This window comes from Puma concolor, chromosome E1 (assembly GCF_028749965.1).
Source record: "Puma concolor isolate L17-30 chromosome E1, mPumCon1.1.hap2, whole genome shotgun sequence".
NCBI classification, from domain to species: Eukaryota; Metazoa; Chordata; class Mammalia; order Carnivora; family Felidae; genus Puma; species Puma concolor.
In genome coordinates this window covers 12,383,105-12,403,740 of record NC_141680.1, presented here as the reverse complement: position 1 = coordinate 12,403,740, position 20,636 = coordinate 12,383,105, and the positions used below count along the sequence as shown (strand labels likewise).

The following is a 20,636-nucleotide window of genomic DNA, read 5'->3' as shown; positions in this document are numbered from 1 at the left end:
CTATTTTATCATCTGGCTCCTGAAAGGGGAAACACACACACAAACTGAAGCGGGGGCAGGGGCATCAGACCATTAAGTCCGCTGGCAGCCAGGCTCTTTGCACCTGTGATCTGAAGCAGCAATGAGTGATCAGAGCACAGATTCTCCAAGGTTGTAGTTTAGGGTCCTTTTTACTCACCATAGCTCCCCTATGGTGTGTGCAGGCTGCTCCAGGAACACCTGCACACCTATGTGGCTAGGGTTGGGGGATGGTAGTGCTTCTGTGCTACGAGCTGAAATTGATCAAAACTGACCACAATGTCCAGTCCAAGTCTTCTAGAATTTGCAAGTCTTTAACAGACTCCAGAGTTCCAAAATGGTTCTATCAACACAGGTTTGATTTTAGCCATGATATTTTCTGTGACTGATCCCAAGAAAATTCTAGGTATCAAACCAACAAAACCACGTAGTCAACAGTTTAAAAAAATACATCTTTATTGTGTTTCAATGTTCTTGCACGATAGATACCTAGTCATATAAACTTAGTCTCCATGTTAAATATAAATTAAGCAAAGAACTATAAACAAATCAGCAAAACTGCTGGAAAATCCCTCCAAGCCATGAATCCTTATTAAAGGTGCACACTGGCATGAGAAAATGTTCTTAAATCACCATATTCTGAAAATTGTTACCTGCTGCCAAATGTAAATGTTTAAAGAAGCAATCAATAAAGGGCAAAGTGATATGGGAGAGAACTGTGGTGGGTTCCTCAACTCCACATCCAGTGAGTCAGGCAAGACAAATGGCTCCATCTGACATTTCAGCAAAGTATCATCTTTGTGTAAAAACAAAAGATCAGGGCCTGTCCTCAAGCTATAGGGAAATGCCAAAGCAACCACCCAAGAGCATGGCCAGAAGCCTTGGAAGTTACATGATTCCAGAACATGAACCCCAGAGGGCCCAAAGATGAGGAAAACATCCATTCCACCCCAAAAGCCATTCCTAGAGCTCAAAACCAGATCACTAACAATGACTGAGGATCGGCACAGACCCTGAAAAGTCACAACTGTAGCAAAACATACACGAAGACATATAAAACCTGGAAAAGTCTTGGGTTTCAGAACAGAAAGGTTCAAACATTAACCTTAAGAGAGGTTTTTTACTGTGGCCAAAATACCCAAGTTGGGACTGGCCTCACGTGTTTTCCCTATAAATTCTGAGATCGAAATCCTTGAGAGACAGGAGATGCACATTGTCTTTGGTCATCTCTCACAGAGGTGCACACACACAGGGGACCTAGTATCCCAAGTGTCTCTGTGCCCCCTTCAGAGCTGGAGCAATCCACCTGGCTTGTGGCATGGTACTGAAAACTACACCAGGCCCAAATCCCACAGAGAGGGCAAAGTTCAGCCCCAACAGTTTCCATTCCTTACCAGGAAACAGGAGTCGTCTGTGACTGCCCTCCGAGACCCGTCTCTGAGCTCAGCGGCGAAGATGGCAATCGCCGTTTTTCAGGTGAACGTGGGCTCAGATTCCCACGGCGGGGTCAATTACGAGGCTCTGAGGCCGTGGGGCTGCGGACGGTGGACATGAGGTGCGATTTGTAGGTTTTGCTCAGACCCGTCATCCAGAACTTGAGCAGCTTGACATTGTCCTCCTCGGATGCTCCAAGGATACTGAGGAGCTTTTGCGTGTCCTCTTTGGGCCGACTGTCCACCTTGGTGAATTTAAAGAGGACCTTCACTTTGCTGAAGAAAATCAAACACAGAGTGCTCAGACACCACAGCATAATCGCACCAGGGCTCTGGGCTGAGGCCGGACGGCTTCAGGACCAGCCAGAGCCCTGCAGGCGCCTGCACACCCCAGGACCTCTCGCCTGCCCCGCACTTCCGCCCTGGGTCACATGGCTGGGGCCTCAGGATGGGGGAAAACGCACATTTTCTTTAAATTCATTAAAGGAGTTCAGTGCTCCCAAGCTTCATTATATTATTAAATCAGGACAAGGTCTAATTGAATTTGACAGAAAATTACTAAGGAAAAATTACTAACGGAATAACTAGTTAGCTTCAACAGAAAGGGAACGTCTGTTATCTGGCTTTCAGATTTTTAAAGTTAATTAAGCAGCAAAAATAACTGCTTCTCTTGGAGGCATGTGTCACTCCCATGTCACAGAGGACCTGCATGGGGACGAGGAGCGCTGACCCTGCTCGAGGCCACCCAGCTAACAGACTAAATGGCGAAGATGCTATCTGAACCCACGCTGTTAACTCCTATTCTACCCCATTTCTCACAGAGGCCACGGCTTCTTCTTCTGGAAACAGCTTCTGGCTCTCGCCAGCAGAATATAACTGCCGCTGGCTGCCAGCCCGCCCCCGGGGAAAGCCAACTCTGGGGGCCGACAGGGCGTGTGCTCACTTCATCCACTCCTCCTTGAGGCAGACGAGGCACTGGTCCACCACACCCACAGACAGATTCTGGTTGCTCAAAGCAGCTTCCATCTTGTTCAGGATGGTGGGGCCAACTGGGAACAAGGGCGGGGCCGTCAGCGCGATGGGGAGCGAGAGGCAGCCTCACCCTCCTTCCCGCTCCCCCTGAGAAAGGAAGCCCTGCTCAGCAGCGCCCACCTCGGTCCGCGGCTACGGGACTTCCACTGGTCACCACGAACTCATACTTGCTGAGGGACTGGTCATCCTCGCACCCGACCGGGTGGAGGCTGGAGCGAGGGGCTGTGTGGGCCTCCACGACCACAGCAAATTCTGCAGCGACACAAAACGCACCGCTCGGGGAACCTGCCTCCCACCGCCACTCTGAATCATCTCGGATCACAGAGCAGAAACACCTCCCCGGACTAACGCTTGGGCATCTAAAGCCTTTTCTAGTGTACTTGTGAATACAGGTTAAGCATTAACTCTTGCCTCAGCGAACGCATTATGTTACAGTCACTACTGATTACATACCTCAGTTCAGCTAACGCCAAACAGCCGCTGTTAGCCCCATTTTATGACAGGGGAACAAAGCGGTTTGGCTCAAGGTCATACAGTTAGTAGTGGTGAAGAAATTCAAGCCCATCTCTGACACCAGGAACCCGTGTTCCAAAAACAGGTGCCGTCTGAGGGACTCAGGACCCAGCCCGGGTGCTGACTGCAGCGGCAGCTCAGGACTGCTGGGCGCCAGAAGCTCTGCCCGTCAACCTCCTGGCCACCTTGCATCGGTGTGCTCGGGTGCTCAGAGAAGCCCCTGGCTTGCCTGGGGAGGCTGGGATTTACACCCACGCCGACTGCTAAAGTCCCCAAACCAAAAGACGAGGACGCTGACTAGATTGTTGGCTCTGCCCGGAGGAGGGAACCTGCCAGCACCGAGGGAGGAGCTGGGCTGAGCAAGCCCCACTGTACTCAAGAACATCAAGGATGGATTTAAGGCACGTAAAAGAGTCGTCGTCTCCGGAATCCTGTTGGCATCACCAACTCAGCACAATGGCATGACGAGAGCCTGGCAGCCATGTGTGTTGTGCCCACCCCCAGGACTGTATCCTGCCCTCCACCGAGAACACATCCAGACAAGCCACCCTCACTCTGAGGCCGCCTTGTCCAACCCTCACCCGCTTCACGGACAGAAAATCGACGCCCAGAGCCGCCGGGAAAGCTGCTCCTCCTGCTTCGAGCCAGCAGCATCCTCACGTCCACGGCGGAGACCCACTTCTGCTTGTGTGCCCTAAGGCGCAGGGACTCGGGTCAGACGGGAAAGGTACGCACCTGAGGACAGCACGTGGGAGGGGATCTGCACATGGGGGCTGAGCCCCAGGAAGTTGCACCGGTAGGCCTCCTCATACTGGTCGCTGTAAGGGATGATGCGGACGCAGCCCACCGGCAGCATAGTCTAGAGAGGACCCAGTGACTCAGGCTGACACCAGCTGGAATGTCCCCCGCCACTGCCTGTCTCCATCACCCACACCCCAAGCGCCCTCTGCAGCTCAGTGCCAAGCCTCTCTCCTCCCAGAAGGCATTCCTGGTCACACAGCCCCACTGGGGTGTCTCCCACACAGCCCCGACTCCTATTCCGGCAATCAGTCATACAGGACTTATGCTACCTCTTGCTTTGCGGTATTAATCTATCGATCTTCGGTTTCTGTCTCTTCCCTCATCCCACAAAAAGATTTTAAGCTTTCTGATAGATTGTGTCACAATCATCTTGTGCCCTCAAAGGCCTAGCAAGATGTGAGGCATGCACCAGGTTTCTGATGACTTAAATATCATCAGAGTCAGACCTACGCCTTGGCGCCCTCTGCGCCACTGGGGCACAGACAGCATGGTAGACCTGCATCCCATCTGACTCACTGGGAATGTTCTGTGCCCAGGAACATGTGGTGACCCAGACCTGCTTCTCTGGTAGCTGTGAACCATGCCCGTGACTTCTTGGAGGGATTTGGGGATGGGGTATAAGGTAGTCAGTTATCAATCTATCAGGGTAGCACAGACTCCTTCCACTGGAAAGAACAACCATTGATGGCTGCCATTTTACACAGTGGAGAAAACAACACATATCTTAGATTCAGGCACAAACCTTTACACTGAGCCATTAATGCCTCTTAACATTCACACCCAAAGTCAGGATTTAAAAAAATAACCCACTAGACAAACCCGGTCCTGCTACAAAATATTTAAGAGAAAAAATCCTCTTACCCGAAGAACTTCAAAAGCTGACTGGACAAGGTCTGCGTCTCTGCTTTTCCAGATCACTTGATTCCCCATGAGAACATGCCAGGCCAACATGCGAAAAGACGGGGCACCCAGGACCTGAAAGATATAGTTCAGGGTTTTCTCTGTGAATTTTCTTCCATGCACCTCAAGTTATTTGTGTGCTCTCTGGACAGGGAAGGGAGATGGGTCAAGAGAGAAGAGCTGGTAACTAGCCTGCAGCCGGGAAGATGCAGCAGGAAGCCTCTGGATTTGCACCTGAAAGCCTAACCGCAAAGCCCTTGCACACTTTGAGATCTTTTCTCCAATTTTATTTTTAAACACTTGAGGCAGAGAATTGCAATATTCACTTTCTCTCTATATATACTCTATTTTGCTGAACCATTTGAAAGTAAGGGACAGGCATGACACTTGAGCACCCAGAAAGGACAGGGCTCTCCGACACAACCCAGTACACACCACACCCAGAAGCCCCACATGCATGTGCCACCAACCCAGTATCTGGATTCCCAAACCTCTAACAATATCCTCTATAGTTGCTATTCTTTCAATCCAGGATTTACTTAAGGATCACGACTGTTTTATTTATTCTACTATCTTTATCCTACTTTAGCCAGAACAGTCCCTCTCTCCACCCGACTTTTTATAACTTCCCTGATACTGGCATTTTAGGAGAATTCAGTCTGTTATCCTATGGCTTATGAGCATGGCTTTAAAAAATAAAAAGGGAGGCTAGAAATACTAGAGATTTTAGAAGACTCTTATAGCTTCAAAAAATACTCCCACTTCCCATGGAATTTAAGATTCCTTCCAACTTTAAACTACATGAGCAATCGACAAGGATGATTTTAGCCAAATACATGGTTTTGATGGCTGACTGTTCCTCATCCAGCCCCACGGAGCATCTGCCATTAAATCAGTCCTTACTCCATTTTCCAAAACAGAAATATCTTTTGATAAAACTCACGCTCACTGTAAAAATAGCCACAGAAAAGTATAAAAAGGGACTGTCCTTACAATCTTGTGACCTCTTCCTCCTGTATGACCAAATATAACCATGGTCAATAGTGTTGCGTGAGACTCCGTCTCTGCTACCGCATATAAACACACCTACCACCCTGCACAATACACCGCTTGCTCTCTTCTTTGTGTTTAATGACATCCCATCATTTGGATGCAATTCCTTTGGTTGGACATCTGGGTTCTTTCCAATTTTTTGTAAGAAGGGCCATCACTGGGGCGCCTGGGTGGCGCAGTCGGTTGAGCGTCCGACTTCAGCCAGGTCACGATCTCGCGGTCCGTGAGTTTGAGCCCCGCGTCAGGCTCTGGGCTGATGGCTCAGAGCCTGGAGCCTGTTTCAGATTCTGTGTCTCCCTCTCTCTCTGCCCCTCCCCCGTTCATGCTCTGTCTCTCTCTGTCCCAAAAATAAATAAACGTTGAAAAAAAAAATTAAAAAAAAAAAAAGAAGGGCCATCATTTCTACTTTACAAAGCGTCTAGGCTGCAGGCAAATCAATAGTGACGTTCACTTCCTTTAAAAGGTTCCAGAATGACACGATGAGAGAACCGTGAGAAAGCCAACCACGCAGGTCTTTCTTTAAAACAGACACGCACATCATCACTAAAAGGGGAGCACACATCCTGTGGCTAAGAAACCCCAGACAGCCACTGCCGTCTTCAGCCAGCCATCAAGGATTTTTTTTGGTTACTCCTAACCGACACTCCTGCCAGCTCTCGAACACGACGGGCCAGAAGGACAAAGCGTGCTGGATGAGGGGGCTGGGCTCTTCTCTAGAGCTTCTGAGTGGGGGTGTGCTTTTCTGCCGCCTACCTGCCTCATGTGCCGAAGGGACTTAAAGACAGACAGCTTTCGGGGCTGCCAGTTTCCACAGTCTGAGAGCAAGGAAGACTCTGCTCGGCATTTGGTCAGCTCCCGCCCTTCTGCACCGTCTGGCACGACAGGGGCTTTCTCCTCCTCTTCAGCCTCAGAGTTGTCCCAGCTTTCTGATTCCTCTTCTAAGTCTGCAAGGCGGACAACACAGACATTTATGAACATGCTGCCCCTGGATCCCTTCATTCCCTGGATGCAAAAGGGTAGTGTCCGCTTTAGCACAAGGCATCTCCCGATTTCTGGTTTGGGCCAGCTTTCATACATCTTGTTCTCGGAGCCCCAGGGTGAGCAGGGAGGGTTGGTCTGCTTACTTATTTAGTTAGCTCAAAGCCTCACATTGCATTAGGAAGCAGGCACCTGCAAGACTAGGAGCTGCTCACGGTCATGGGAAAATGCAATGCTGAGCAAGCTGACAGCTCATTCACTGAACACTTCCCCAGGCAGGTGTTATGCTGGGGGTGGCCACACGCTATTCCTCTTCATCCTTCCAAGTGTCCTGAGGTCAGTGCTATTCTCATTTTACAGATAAAGAAATACTTGTTATTTCCATTAATCTGTGTGACAACGGTCACAAATGAGGACATCTTCATTCCGTGTTCCAAGTGAGACCTGCAGGGAAGAGGCCTGATCTGTGCACACAGAACACGACAGGAGCAGAGCCAGGATCTGGCCCCAGGTCTGTCCAAATCCAAGTGTGTGCTCGGAGCTAAACTACAGTCCAAGACATGACAGAGAGCCCCGTGTGCCTGCATGTCTATCCTTCCTACAAGCTCGGATGGACTTGCTTGGCTCTCTGTGTAAATACTCTCACCAACAGACTACCCTTGCCATCTTCATTAGCCTCGAAATTTCTAATTTCTAATCAGAGTAGCAAATGGTTCTGGGCCCGACTTGATCCACGAGGACACGAAGGCGGACAGAACGGCTTTGTTTTTCAGAGCTTGCCCTGCTCCTGCTGATACTCTACCCCCTTCTCCCACTCAGGAAAGAAGCATGTTGGAATCCAAGTGCGTGCGAAGTCACCTGACTAGGAAGAACCAGCTCCGATTCATTAAGGTCCATTACACGCAACCTGAAGCACGTCAAGTGTTACTGGTAACACATCACACACGACATACATCACAAGTCTGGTTTACCCAACCCCGAAGCTGAGGCCGTGGACCTAGATCACCAAGAATCAGATCACCTCCGAGGGAAAAGCACGGCCCGGATTGAGACCAGAGGTTCCTGTGCTGGTGCACAGCGCACCAGAATCACCTGGGGAGTTACTTAAAACCCCCAGGACCCTGAGCCCCAGATCTGGTCACGAACTTGGGGAGGACTGCCCAGACATTGGAAAGGCTTGGGAACCATCCTTGACAGAAACCTTGGGTCCAGCTGAAGCATAACATTTTGTCATTAAAGAACAAAGAATGAGAGACTGTCTAGAGAGACCAAGCACCTGGATATTGTAAAACAGGGACAAGAAAACCTTTAATCGATCCGTCCTCTCCACCCTCGAACAACCCCAACTAGCAGATTTTCCCAACCTGCCCAGAGCAGTAGATTCTTTCATAGGACTGTCAAAAAGGAGACAGGAAATCACGATAAAAACACCCAAGAATAAAGGGCAAGCCCTTGCAGATACTCCCCCCGGTTTCCCATCCTTGGGTCCCCTTCATGAGGACGGAGGAGGGCCTGGAGGCTATGACGTGGCCCCCGCCAGCCACCACAGGCAAGGCCTCCAGCACGGGCTCTCCCGGCTCACCCGCAAGCTTCTCCATCTGGACCAAGGTGTCCTCCGTGGGGGCGCCCTCCAGGAGCTTCTCAGTCAGCCGGCTGCCGCACGCTTTCAGGAGCCTGGAGAACAAAGCACCATCTGTGAAGCGTTCTTGCCAGAAGAAAAACGGAACCTGAAGCCAGGCAAGCCTTTTGATCTGGCTACTAGTTTACAGAGAATATGGGATAAAAGATCACATTGCAGTTACATTGAGCCAAATCCAAAACAAGAATTCTGCAGGACAAGTGACCCAGGTCCTCCAACAAAAGGCACGGGAGAGTCGGTGGCGGAGGCACAGAGAACAATGTGCAAGTGGAGGGGTGACCCGACCCCACTTCAACGGTCAGTTCTGAGGCAAAACAGGAAAACTGAACATGGATTGGGCTGGATGATACGATGGAATTTGTCAGTTTTGCTGGATAATGGCTCTATGTTTGAAATGATACAACTAAAACGTGCTTTAAGAAAAAACTCCGGGGGCGCCTGGGTGGCTCAGTCAGTTAAGCATCCGACTTCGGCTCAGGTCATGATCTCGCGGTCCGTGGGTTCGAGCCCCGCGTCAGGCTCTGTGCTGACTGCTCGGAGCCTGGAGCCTGTTTCAGATTCTGTGTCTCCCTCTCTCTCTGACCCTCCCCCATTCATGCTGTCTCTCCCTGTCTCAAAAATAAATAAACGTTAAAAGAAAAAAAATTAAAAAAAAACAAAAAACAAAAAGAAAACACTCCAGAAAAAAGTGAGGAGACAGAAAAAGCAGTAAAATGTTGGTAACTACTACAGCTGGATGATGAGGGTGTGCAGTCCATTAGACTATTTATTCTATTTTGGGTCTGTCTGAAAACCTCCCTAAATGACGGTACATTGGGTGGGGGAGACAGACAGATGCTTTCTCTTGACGTCACAGGTCCTCAGGGGCCACCCTCAAAGATCTTCGTTCTAGGTGCCTCATCTGTACCTGGGCCTGATTTCGACGACGAGCCCCCCACCCCCCCCCACACACACACCTGGGGCCGCTGCTGCACAAGAACGAGAGTTTGGGAGTTTTCATGAGAACATCTTACAATGGAAGGAAGAGGAGCGATCTGAGGCCAGAGGCCAGACTATGGTGGTTTTCAAAGGCAATCCTTTCCTCCTGACTTGACAGGTGTTAGCAAATGGCACACTCCTCACAAACAACAGGTGCTTGACGTGACCACGCCCACAGCACCACCAGCTTGCCAGATGACTGCAGACCCAACCGATAAACTCCTGAGAACCTGAGCCAGAACCACTCAGCTAAGCCACTCCCGAATTCCTGACCCACAGAGCTGTGTGAGAGAAACGTTTATTGTTGTAGACAAAAAAGGGAGGTGATCACTGCTCTTGGTATGGGAGCATCATTTTAAACATATCACGGGGAGGGGCGTCTGGGTGGTTCAGCCAGTTAAGCATCTAACTCTTGGTTTCGGCTCAGGTCATGATCTCAAGGTTCATGAGTTTGAGCCCCGAGCAGGGCTCTGCACTGATAGTGTGGAGTCTGCTTGACATTCTCTGTCTCTGCCCCTCCCCTGCTCATGCTCTCTGTCTCTCTCTCTCTTAAACATTAATTAAAAAACCAGATAAATAGGGGCACCTGGGCTCAGTCGATTAAGCATCCGACTTCAGCTCAGGTCATGATCCCACGGTTCGTTGGGCTCTGTGCTGACAGCTTGGAGCCTGGAGCCTGCATCAGATTCTGTGTCTCCCTCTCTGCCCCTCCCCCGCTCACTCTTTGTCTCTCAAAAATAAACACTGAAAAAAAAAATTTTTTTTTAAATAATAAACCAACAGACCACAGGGAAGTGAGTGCCACCTAAGTAAATCTTCCACACACTCAGGGGGAGACGCCTGGAGGGAAAGGAGGACTGTAGCCCAGGTCGGTGCCTGCCAACAAGTACACAGCAGAGAGGCACTGAGGGGAACTCATCCAACAACCTTTCTCCCCAGATTCACGCATAACCCAACCACTATACCGTGACTGTACCCATTCTAACTGGTGCTAAAAGACCTGAAAATCTCCTTACCAAGCAAAGGACGTGTGCAGGCACGCCCACAAGTTGTCATCGCTGGTCAAGGAGGTCAGCGAACGAGCGGCATTACCGTTCCTTTGGTGCAGGAATGGTGTAAAGGCCGTGTTCATCCTCTGGGCACGCTGTGGGCATCCGAACTGCTCTGCTTCAAATACCTGAAATGGAAAGGGAAGGGTTAGTCTTTTTTTTTTTTTAATGTTTACTTTTGAGAGAGAGATAGAATGTGAGAGGGGGAGAGGCAAAGACAGAGGGAGACACAAAATCTGAAGCAGGCTCCAGGCCCCGAGCTGTCAGCAGAGCCCAACACAGGGCTCGAACTCACAGACTGTGAGATCATGACCTGAGCCAAAGTCGGACGCTGATCCGAATGAGCCACCCACACGCCCTGGGAAGAGGTAGCCTTTTAACCTAACCAAACCAAACCAAACCAGCCAAGAAACCCAGAGCCAGCTCATTCACAGCCAACATCCTGGATCCTGCTCCTGAAAACTCAGTCCCCCTCTGAAGGGCACAGAAAGTGCCGCCAGCCTCACAATTCCAAACAGGATGGTTTTGCTTTGCATCTTGATTAGAAGCCACCCGAGGAAGAGGAATGGGGTAAGTGCCCTCCTGTCCCTCTCCCACAACCCGCTCATTAGGCACTTGACAGTACTCGGGTGGCACGTGTGGGGGTGGTCATCAGTGTTGCTCTGCAAGTATTTCCAGTCCCAGGCCCCCGGAGGCTTCCACGGAGGGACCCGGTGTGGGGGGGGACACGTGCCCAGTTCTGGCAATGACGGAGAGAGACAAGGCCCTCCAGCACCGTCTACCCCTCCAACGGAGAAACGAGCAACATTCCCCTTTGGCTGTGGCTCCGCCTGCTGGGCTGACTGCAGTAAGCAGATCCCCCCACTTCCCTGCCATGGACACAGAACATGAACAAAAACCAAACTGTGGCTTTGAGCCACCGAGGTCCGGGGGCTGTCTGTTACCACAGCATGACCCAGCCTATCCTGAGAGACGTGATGCCACAGCTAGAGGCCTACGCTGGTGGTGGGTCTACAACACGATTAATGGACAGGCTTCGGAAATGAAGGTCAGAGGAAGCACAGGCACCAGGGAGACACCAGGGCATTCGACCGCAGTAAAGAAGCCAGAGCTGGAGGAGAACTGGGACAACAGCGGACTCCAGAGAGCCCAGTAAAGCAAGCAGGACTGACGGTGAGGCTCATCACCAGCCCTGAGTCTGAAGGCAGAAGATTCAGACAGAGCAACAGCCACCCGTGCTCTGACCCCCCCTGTCAGCGTGAAGTTCCTCCCCCACTGCCACCCACTCTTTCTGTGGGGTCACCTTGAGTGCTTTGCCCTGAAGTTCGTCAATGATCCCTCGGATCTTTCCAAGCAGGAAGGGCCAGGAGTTGATGAGGTAAATCCGGTCCATCATGATGGCGATGATGCTGTACCAGCGCTGGAAGCCCCGGGCCAGGCTGTCTTTGATGAAGAAAGTGTGGCTAAACACGAAACCATGCTGCTCATCTCCAAAGAAGATGGGGCCTTCACGGCCAGGGCAGACCTGTGAAAATCAGCAGTCATTCCAGGACACAGTCCTGTGCTGGCTTTGGTGACACAAAGTCAAATCCTCCTCCTCAGACTTATCTCTCTGGCCTAATTAACTAGCATCTGTCATAGGAAGAGTGGGAAAGGTGGGGGCCAAGACAGGAAAACTGCTTTCATCTGCTCCTGGGATCAAACTGTCTAATGATCACATTCGTTATCATGGATTGCAAGGGCAAGTAGGTTCATGACTTTTTTCTACCTTGAGCCATAAATAACTCCTATTCAAATATTGTAAATACTCCAGACTCAAATTTGCCATTGTCACTCATCTGGAATATACTGGAGAAGGTCAAAAGAGTCACCGTAGGGTCCATTCAATGAAATCTGCATACTTCGTTTATAGGAGAAAAGTTAGGTCTCCCTCATGACATACTCACTCTTACTTTATACACAATTCTATCTGGCACAATCATCTGCTTCTAGCAGATTAGCCAACAGGAAATCAAAAAGAGGGAACGAGGGGCGCCTGGGTGGCGCAGTCGGTTAAGCGTCCGACTTCAGCCAGGTCACGATCTCGCGGTCTGTGAGTTCGAGCCCCGCGTCAGGCTCTGGGCTGATGGCTCGGAGCCTGGAGGCTGTTTCCGATTCTGTGTCTCCCTCTCTCTCTGCCCCTCCCCCGTTCATGCTCTGTCTCTCTCTGTCCCAAAAATAAAAAAATAAAAACGTTGAAAAAAAAAATTAAAAAAAAAAAAAAAAAAAGAGGGAACGAGCTGAAGGTAGGCACACAGCGACCATAAGTGAAAACAGAGAGGCGCTCAGTGTGTCTGCTCAAGTCAGTATGGAAAAGGGAAATTTTACAACTGGGATTATGAATTCGTGACAGATACAAACATAGACTAAGAACTTGAAATCAAAAGACTTGAACTAAGACTTGAAATCAAAACAGCAGCAGGGTATAGCTAAGGAACAAACTGATTTACCCTTCAGCAGGTTCTAAGAGCACACGGTGACCACTAAGGCTTGTAATCATGACAGAGACGATAAAAAAGTGGTATCTGATATGGTAAATGAAATATCCTAGAAATACTTAATATCTTAGAAATATATTCACCAAGAATGAACAGATAACAGAAGTCTGTTGCTTGAAATTATAAGCTAGCAACCATTTAGAAAACTGGAGTCCAACCCAACCTATTCTGGCGTTCTAGAGACCTGGGGCTGCTCTGTGCTCCTACTCACTGATCCACGTCCTCTTCAGGGCAGGACTCTGTCTTCCTCATTGTAACCAGTACTGAACTTGTTCGGAGCACCTTGGATGTGTGTGATATCCCCAGAGTGCCCCCTGGGGTCATGGTGCTCACCTCACAGCTCAAGCTCCGCACACAGGCCTGGCGAACAATGCTGAAGAGCTGGGGGTGGTTGGGGTGCTGGTGACTGACATATTTAATCGAGGTCTCTTTATCATGGCTGATATACCCAGGATGGCCTGCAGCAAGTGACCGGCAGCCCTGCCCCCCAGAAGGAAAAGAAAACCAATTAGGAAGCAGGTAACAAACTTTCTTGTGTACATGGGAACAAAAGACTCCATCGATTTTCATATAAAAATAACTGGCTTCTAGAGTACTTATCTGAAGATCTCAAATGTTTCCTGAATAGGAAAACCAGGACAGAGCGATCACAACGATCATCAAGAGTCTGAATAAGAGGTCTAATCTGAGCACTTACGTAGCAGGTATTATGAAGAGCTCTGCATACATTACCTCATATAATCCAAAGCGCAACCCTATGAGATAATTATGGTGAGAATCCCCATTTTACAGAAGGCAAAGCTGAGGCTCGGGGCTGCAAAGTGGCTCACACACTATGTGCCAGCCTCTGTCCTTGGTCCTGACATAGCCACTTAGTGAGGGCCTCAGGAGGTTGCCAGACTTCCAAGCTGCTGCAGCAGCCTGAGAACACAAGCTCAGATCGTGTGCTGTGGAGCAGATCGACTGGTGGCCCCAGCTGCTGCCCCTCCGGAGCCACCACCACCTTGGTGCCGAGATCACGCGTCCCGGAGGCTCTCCCCACCCTGAGACTGCACAAGAGGGTATGGAGGCAAGCCCCTCCCGTGAGATGCAGGACATGGCAATTCCAGCTCAAGGACACTGTCTGCCCAGCCCTCCTCTTTCCTTCCTCCTTCTTCACAGCTGTCAGACTTGTTCACAGCAGCGAGGCTCTCCCCACCTTCTGCTTCCTCACGGGTGTTTCCGGCAATAAACACAGCAATCCTGGGCATGCTACCTGCTTCGCAGTGGAATCAAGCTCATGCAGTTGGATTCCTGTTCACACTGCAGTGACAGGTCTAACACTGCCTCTGATTTCAGGTCCCGACCTAGAGCTGTCACTCAAAGCAGCAGCCTGTTGAGGGAACTTAAACCTCATTCCCCAGAGCTCACAAAATGACACCAGAAGTAACAGCCAGGACCCCACGAGAAAACTTCCAGAGAATACTGGACTAAAGGAAGCGGAGCCTACGATGGGCTGGCATGCAGACATGAGCAGCAGAGGGGAGGGCTGAAAAAGCAAACGCTGGGGTGAAGGAAAAGAACTAAAAGGACATGAGAAGAAGCAAGCATATTCCACAGGGCCCACAAAGAACGGTCCGTGCTCACACCTTTCTGTGAGGTCACGTCCACTGCTCTTAGTCCCACAGGGTGTCCTGCCCACTCTCCAGGAGGTCAAATACACAGCATGAGTCCCTGTTGAGAAAGAAACGTCTCCAACACCCTGAGAGACACTTGCCTCGCACATGTCTGACTTTTTGGGCCCCGGGCTGCTGGACTCCGCGCTGGCCCCTTCCGCCGGGCTGTGAGCGCGGATCCGACTACTCATCTGAATGCCACCTTCCTCCTCCTCGGCCTGTTCGCCCTGCCCAGGGCTGTCCCCATTCCCAGCCCCCTGAGGAAGTGGGGCGTGCAGAACTTCGGTGCAAAAGAGAGTGCGGGGGCCGTGGAGCTCACAGAAGTGACAGAGAGCGACGATGGCGTTCATGGTGTCCTGGAGACAGAAGGGGGCCTGTGTGTATGGGGGGTGGGGAAGAGAGGAAACAACATCAGTGCCCAGCCTGTGTTCACACTACAGAACCTGCCAACTCCTCTGGAGCAAGCACAGGCACTGGGGAGACGCCACCAACAGGCTTCCTGGCCAGCAGAGGTGGGTCACCCACCCAGCACTGTGTCAGGTGTATGGGAAAAACCACGTCTTCGGTCCATGCTGACCAGGAGTCACAACAGAGGAAGGAGGATGTAATTCAAGGATCACACAGAAAACCCTTCGTTACAGCTGTGACAGGGCTACAGAGTAGACAGCACGGAAGAGAACACATGTGCGAGTGACGATGGGGCAAACGTGACACAAATAAGTAACAGTGGGGTTTGGAGGAGACACTTTTTCAATGTATTCAATCAATAGCAGTTGTGCTGGGTGATAGGCCACCGCCCTCACGGAGCTTACCCTTAGGAGGGAAGGGACACACGACAGACTGCTTGCTCTCCTACGGTGCCAGCCTTGGGAAGGAAAGTACGGCAAGGCCAGGGCAGAGAAGTGCTGGAGAGGTGGGATGCGGTTTTGGACACAAGGGCTCGCTGAGTGAGAGCTGAAGGGAGCCGTGGAGGCGGAGGGGGCAGGACTAGGGGTCTGTCTACAGAGATGGGTGACGAAGGCAGAAGATGAGGAGGAGGTGGATTTTAGGAAGCCTTCTAGGCCTTAGTAAAGACTGGAATTATCTACAGATTGGAGAGCCTTTGATAGGTTCTGATGAAAAACATGGTAAAGGAGCATAGTGGCCAGTGGCCAGGATCTAAACCCTCTTCTCTTTGGGGACCCCCTCCCCCATCACGGAGCCGAAGAAGGCGAGACATCCTCCGTCCTCATCCCCCCGCACGGACATGACCAAGGCTTGGCCAGTCAGAGGCACCTGCCCAGGAAGCTGAACCCAGGGAGACAAAGTGGCAGATCCAGTGCGAACACGCATGGGGGGCGGTGAGCAAGTCCTGGGTGACAGGGTCCTCAAAACCCCACGTGGTGTGTCCGTCACTACGTCCTCCCAGCAGCCTCCCTTCTCCAGCCAGCTCGCTTACTCTGCCACCCAGCTGGCATCTCGCAGACCATCTCTCAGCTGCCACGACTACTACTGCCCCTGCCCTGCCCCTGTCCCTGAGGGAGGGGCTGCAGCTCAAATGTTACAGTGGGAATGGCAGAGGCCAACACAAAACAGAAACTGGAGAGAAGATCAGCTGGGCTGATGTGAGTCAGGCATGGGGATCAGACGGGGATTACGTGCCTGGCACGTAGGGAGAGCTGGGGCACCTCCCAGAGGGAAGTGGCAGTGGGAGAGGAGACATGGTTAGAGAGACAGCAGGACATGTAGCTGGAAAACCCTGAGAGCTGTGTGGAGATTCCAGACCGCGCTATCAGGGAGCCCCGAGCCACTCCACAGACCTCTACCCGACTCCCCATCCTCACCATTTCGTTCTGCCTGGCACGTTCCTGCTGAGAGGCCTCCCGAACCAGCACCCCAGAACACTCGCTCACTCCCACCGCCTCACTCTCCCCTCCTCTGCACTGTGCTTCCCTGTACAAACATTCCCTAAGTGGCGACAGGAGTCAGCCTGAGGTTGTATCTACAACAGTTCCTGACACGCACAGTAGGCGCCACATTAAAATACTGGACAGGGGATTTGGGAGCTGCCTGTAACAAGGGGGCACTTGCTGCCACAGGAAGTGGAGAACTCACTGAGGATCTCTATGGGCAGGAGAGGTTCAAGAGCACAACCATGGGAACAGCAGTCTGAGGGCCTAGTGGCACGAGACCCAAGTAAGCCAAATTTAAATAGGGGTTCCACCAGGCTCATTCTGGTGAGATTAAGGAAAATGATGGTTTAAGAATCCATTGTGAAAGGGGTGGTGAGGTGACCACTGATGGAGTAAGAACCTCAGAAAATTAGTACTAAGACCCAAAGGCAGAGGCATTAACCCTGGAAAAAGAGGCCACATCTTCCTTGAGAGACATAAAAGGGAAGAGAAATAAGGTTCCTTCCAGCAAAACATTCGCATGAAAGCAGCACTTGGCTAAGCTTCACCCGACATGTAGAGCATCCACACGAACCTTTACACTCGGCAAAGTCACACGTCCACCGTCCCGCCTACACAACAGCGTGCAAGGCCATTTCCAGATGAGTCAGGCAGGGCGGCCATACTTCAGTTCTAAGACCTGACGTTTTCTAGTGAAGAAAAAAAAAAAAAAAAACTAGAGTGAATTCTAAGAGCAACTGACTTAGTGATACACAAAAAGCAAGCAGTTACCGCCGACTTAAAATCAGAACATCACAGAAGAAGACGTGGGGCTGCCCACGGCTCTGAATGGCTTCGCGGGCCTCTTGCCTTTTGAGCAGCAGCGGACAGCAAGCTGGGTTTGCAGCCAAAATGTGAGCTGAACTTTTACACCTCTACAGGAATATTTCGTAAAGGATTTCTTTAGATAGAAATATGTCTTTTTAAAAATACAAAATATTTAAAAATATAAGGTCATCATCCTTCCTACCCTTGGTTACAAGGGGACTGCCTTGGCAGCACCCACACCATGCCAATTCAACCCTTCAGACCTTAGACCTACAAGTTTCTCTCTTCCTCGAATGGAAAGGAAAGATCAGAGATGATGTTGCTAAGCTACTTCCCAGCACCCATGGTCAGCCTGGGTGATTCTCACTAATAGCTTTTTGGTTTTGCTTTGGTGTTTATTTTGTTTTTATTTTTTAATGTTTATTTATTTTTAAGAAAGAGATAGAGTCAAGCGGGGGGAGGGGGGGGGGGCAGAGAGAGAGGGAGACACAGAAACTGAAACAGGCTCCAGGCTCTGAGCTGTCAGCACAGAGCCCGACGCAGGGCTCGAACTCACGAACCGTGAGATCAAGACCTGAGCTGAAATCAGGCGCTTGACGGACAGAGCCACCCAGGCACCCCCTTGTTTTGTTTTTTTAAAGAAAAGCAGTCCTGTCGGACAAGAGGACAGACTTCTGACTCTTCCGATCAGGAGTACTATGGTGCCAGGCAGCCAGTGGAAGACAGGGAGGTACCACTTGGCTCTGAAGTCACACAGAAAAAGCCTGTCTCCAGCTCTTACCTGCCAGGTGATGCCCAATATCTTATTTATCCTCATCTGGCACCACCCTAAAGCTGAGAAACAGAGGAACCCCCACCTCTCCGGTTAACCACTGCACGCAGCAGCAGAATTCTGAGTAGCAGGAGATCAGTTCTCTATTCATTCTCCAATTCCAATCTCATCAGATGTTTACTGAAGAAAACAAACTGGCTTGAGTACGCCTAACAGTTCTTCGCTTCCAGCGAGCCTTCCGGAATCCAAGGAGGCAGAAATCTGCACACGCGCTCACACCCCACCCTGGCCAAATCTCTTCGACTTTATATTCCAAGAAAGAATCCAAACAACTGGAGGAGGCAGGGCCCTTCCCACGGCCCCCCTCCCCCAGTGGCTGAGGCTGGCCCTGGGCCTATTTCATCCCCGCTTTCTGTGGTCTTCTTATAGGACCACAGAGGATCACAGAGGGCTTTGCAAAGAAATCCAGTATCATAGTAGCTCTTAGCCAGTAATGACCATCAGAATCCCCTGCGGCTTCTCCACCTAGTCTCCCACAGGGGAGTCTCACTAGGTCAGCAGCTGGATCTCGGCAGGTGCAAACTGAAAAGTCCCACAGGGGATTACTTCCAGCTCCAGCGCAGTCACACCATGGTGGCTTTCCTATTCCCACTGTCTTCACCTGGTTTTTGGTTTACGAAGTGTCCTGATGTGTGACACCAGTAGGGCACACACAGTCACCTGCCACTATTTCCCAATCTCTTCCTAACAATGTTGGTAACCCAATGCCTCCAGCACTTTCTCTGCTGTGACACGGAGCCCCTAGGGCCACTCTGGCGGGACACCACGGGCTGGAGAACCAGTACCTCCTTTCAGCGAACCCTTGCCCTCTGCCTCCAATAGCTGGGACCTCAACCCACAATGAGCCAATTCTTGGGGAAACATTTTTCCCAGGTGATAAGGGCGCATCTAACAATACCCACCGAACTGGAGGGAAATGTGCTCTTCTACCATCCTTCTAGGCCTATCGGCTCATCAGAGTGCCCGCCTCAGAACGCCAGCCTGAGGAAAAAAGAATTTTGACACACCCTCTTTCCTAAACCAGAAGGAAGGCAAAACCCGGGTGGGAGGGATGCCAAGAGTGCAGTCTCCCGGCAGCATCTCTAACGTTGGAGAATAAACCGACGACGCTGATGGGGTCTGAACCCATGTCACGTTCCCCATCCCTTTACGGTTCGTGGATTTGCCCCGCACCCTACCCCGCCCCGCCTCCATCCACATCTCAGGTTCTCTGCAACCCCTTCCGCTCTGGCCCCCCGCCACTCCGATCACTAACACCGCACAGCAACTCAGAGCCCGGCTGGGTCCCCGCAGCTAACCCGAAGGCGGTCAGGCTTCTCCAAGGCCCACAGGCGCGGACCCATTCCCCTTCCCCGCCCCCAGGGACTCCCTCCCGCCGCCACCACCCTCCTCCCGGAAGCCAGGCTCCCTTCAAGTTCCACGAAGCAGCCCCGACAGCCCCTCTTCGAACTGCCTGGACAAGCCAGGGGACCGCTCCGGGGCTCGCTCCCGCAAGGGCAGTCGGGGCCCGGGTCGCCCCGGGGGCCGCGGCGGGGCTGAATTCCAGGGGGCGGAGAGAGCTCCGAGCCCAGCTCCGGCGCCCGGGCCGCGGCGCACCTGACGGCGTCTTCCTCACAGGACCCGCCCTGCGCCCCTGCTCGAGCTCGTCGGCCCGCGGGGACACCCGCCCGTCCCCGCGCCTCCCGGCCGGCAGGGGAAGCCTCGGTTCGGACCCCGGCCGCCTCACTCACCAGCGGCCGCTGCAGCCGCGGCGCCCAGCCCGAGGCGCGTGACTCGGCCGGGCCGGACCATCCGCCCACCCCCGCGGGGGGGGGGGCGTGCGGGCCGGCCGAGGGCGCCTCTGCACCGCGACGCGAGCGGGGCCTTACCCAGCCCGCACCCTCGGGAAGACCGCGCGAGCCCGGCCACGCGAGCTCTGACCTGAACCCGAAGCGGCTGCCGGACACCCCCGTCTTTCGCCGCCAGGCTTCCGCGCCTCCCCCCACCGAGAAGTACGGAATGGTTTCAGCCGCGCCGGCCCGGCGAATGGAGGAAACTACGGGGGGAGGGAGGGGAGGATGCTTAAAATTAAAAAACATTTTCAAAAGAGATTTGAGGAAAAATATAGCCAGCTTAGTATAGTACTCCCGGTCCACACCGAAGAGAAAATGAAAGAGAATGGCTGACGTTAGAGCGAGGTAATGTCTTATAGTGTCACCTGCGGCTTTTATTAAATTGCCGACGGACCCCGTCTTCGGTGGGACGTGCGGGCAGGTGGCCGGGAGGTGGCCGTCACATGACCGTGGGCAAGCGCGCGACGCTGTGCTGTGGCCGGTTCGGTAACTGGAGGTGGGGTGCGGCTTGAGTGCGCATGTGCGTGACCCACTCACCTACCCGAACTATAATTCATCCAGGCTTTTTAAAAATATGAGTCAATTATTAAGCAATATATATCTTTAAGACCCGGGTGCCTGTTATTGAGTCTGTCTACTCAAAGATTAATTTTAAGGCCATCAGTGCAAGGTGTCACATCCGTCCTT

The 20,636-nt window shown here is 51.8% G+C and overlaps 1 protein-coding gene across 6 annotated transcripts; it reads right to left on the bottom strand.

The window, feature by feature from the left end:
* Positions 1–456: 456 nt before the first annotated feature.
* On the bottom strand, positions 457–19,935 carry FLCN (folliculin). 6 transcript variants are annotated; one of them, XM_086686222.1, is made up of 14 exons: positions 19,714–19,828; positions 19,020–19,098; positions 17,053–17,167; positions 14,688–14,960; positions 13,265–13,411; positions 11,698–11,919; positions 10,362–10,522; positions 8,311–8,402; positions 6,504–6,694; positions 4,659–4,772; positions 3,732–3,855; positions 2,604–2,735; positions 2,395–2,500; positions 457–1,727 (listed from the first exon to the last, which is right to left on the bottom strand). In XM_086686222.1, the coding sequence occupies exons 4-14, from the start codon at positions 14,934–14,936 to the stop codon at positions 1,526–1,528; spliced, it is 1,740 nt and encodes a 579-aa protein (XP_086542348.1). In that variant the 5' UTR covers positions 14,937–14,960; positions 17,053–17,167; positions 19,020–19,098; positions 19,714–19,828; the 3' UTR covers positions 457–1,525. The 6 variants fall into 6 exon arrangements, with proteins under 6 accessions (XP_086542348.1, XP_086542351.1, XP_086542349.1 ...); XM_086686225.1 differs by lacking the exons at positions 19,020–19,098; positions 19,714–19,828 and adding an exon at positions 19,848–19,935 and having other exon boundaries at positions 14,688–14,942; XM_086686223.1 differs by lacking the exons at positions 19,020–19,098; positions 19,714–19,828 and adding an exon at positions 19,848–19,934.
* Positions 19,936–20,636: the final 701 nt, after the last annotated feature.

Excerpts from the sequence above, each read along its gene's own strand:
- FLCN (XM_086686225.1), bottom strand. The coding sequence starts at position 14,936 with ATGAACGCCATCGTCGCTCTCTGTCACTTCTGTGAGCTCCACGGCCCC. Across the intron at positions 4,773-6,503 it reads CCCTTCGGCACATGAGGCAG|GTCCTGGGTGCCCCGTCTTT; the intron begins GTAGGCGGCAGA and ends TATATCTTTCAG. Across the intron at positions 1,728-2,394 it reads CTCAAGGAGGAGTGGATGAA|CAAAGTGAAGGTCCTCTTTA; the intron begins GTGAGCACACGC and ends GATTTTCTTCAG.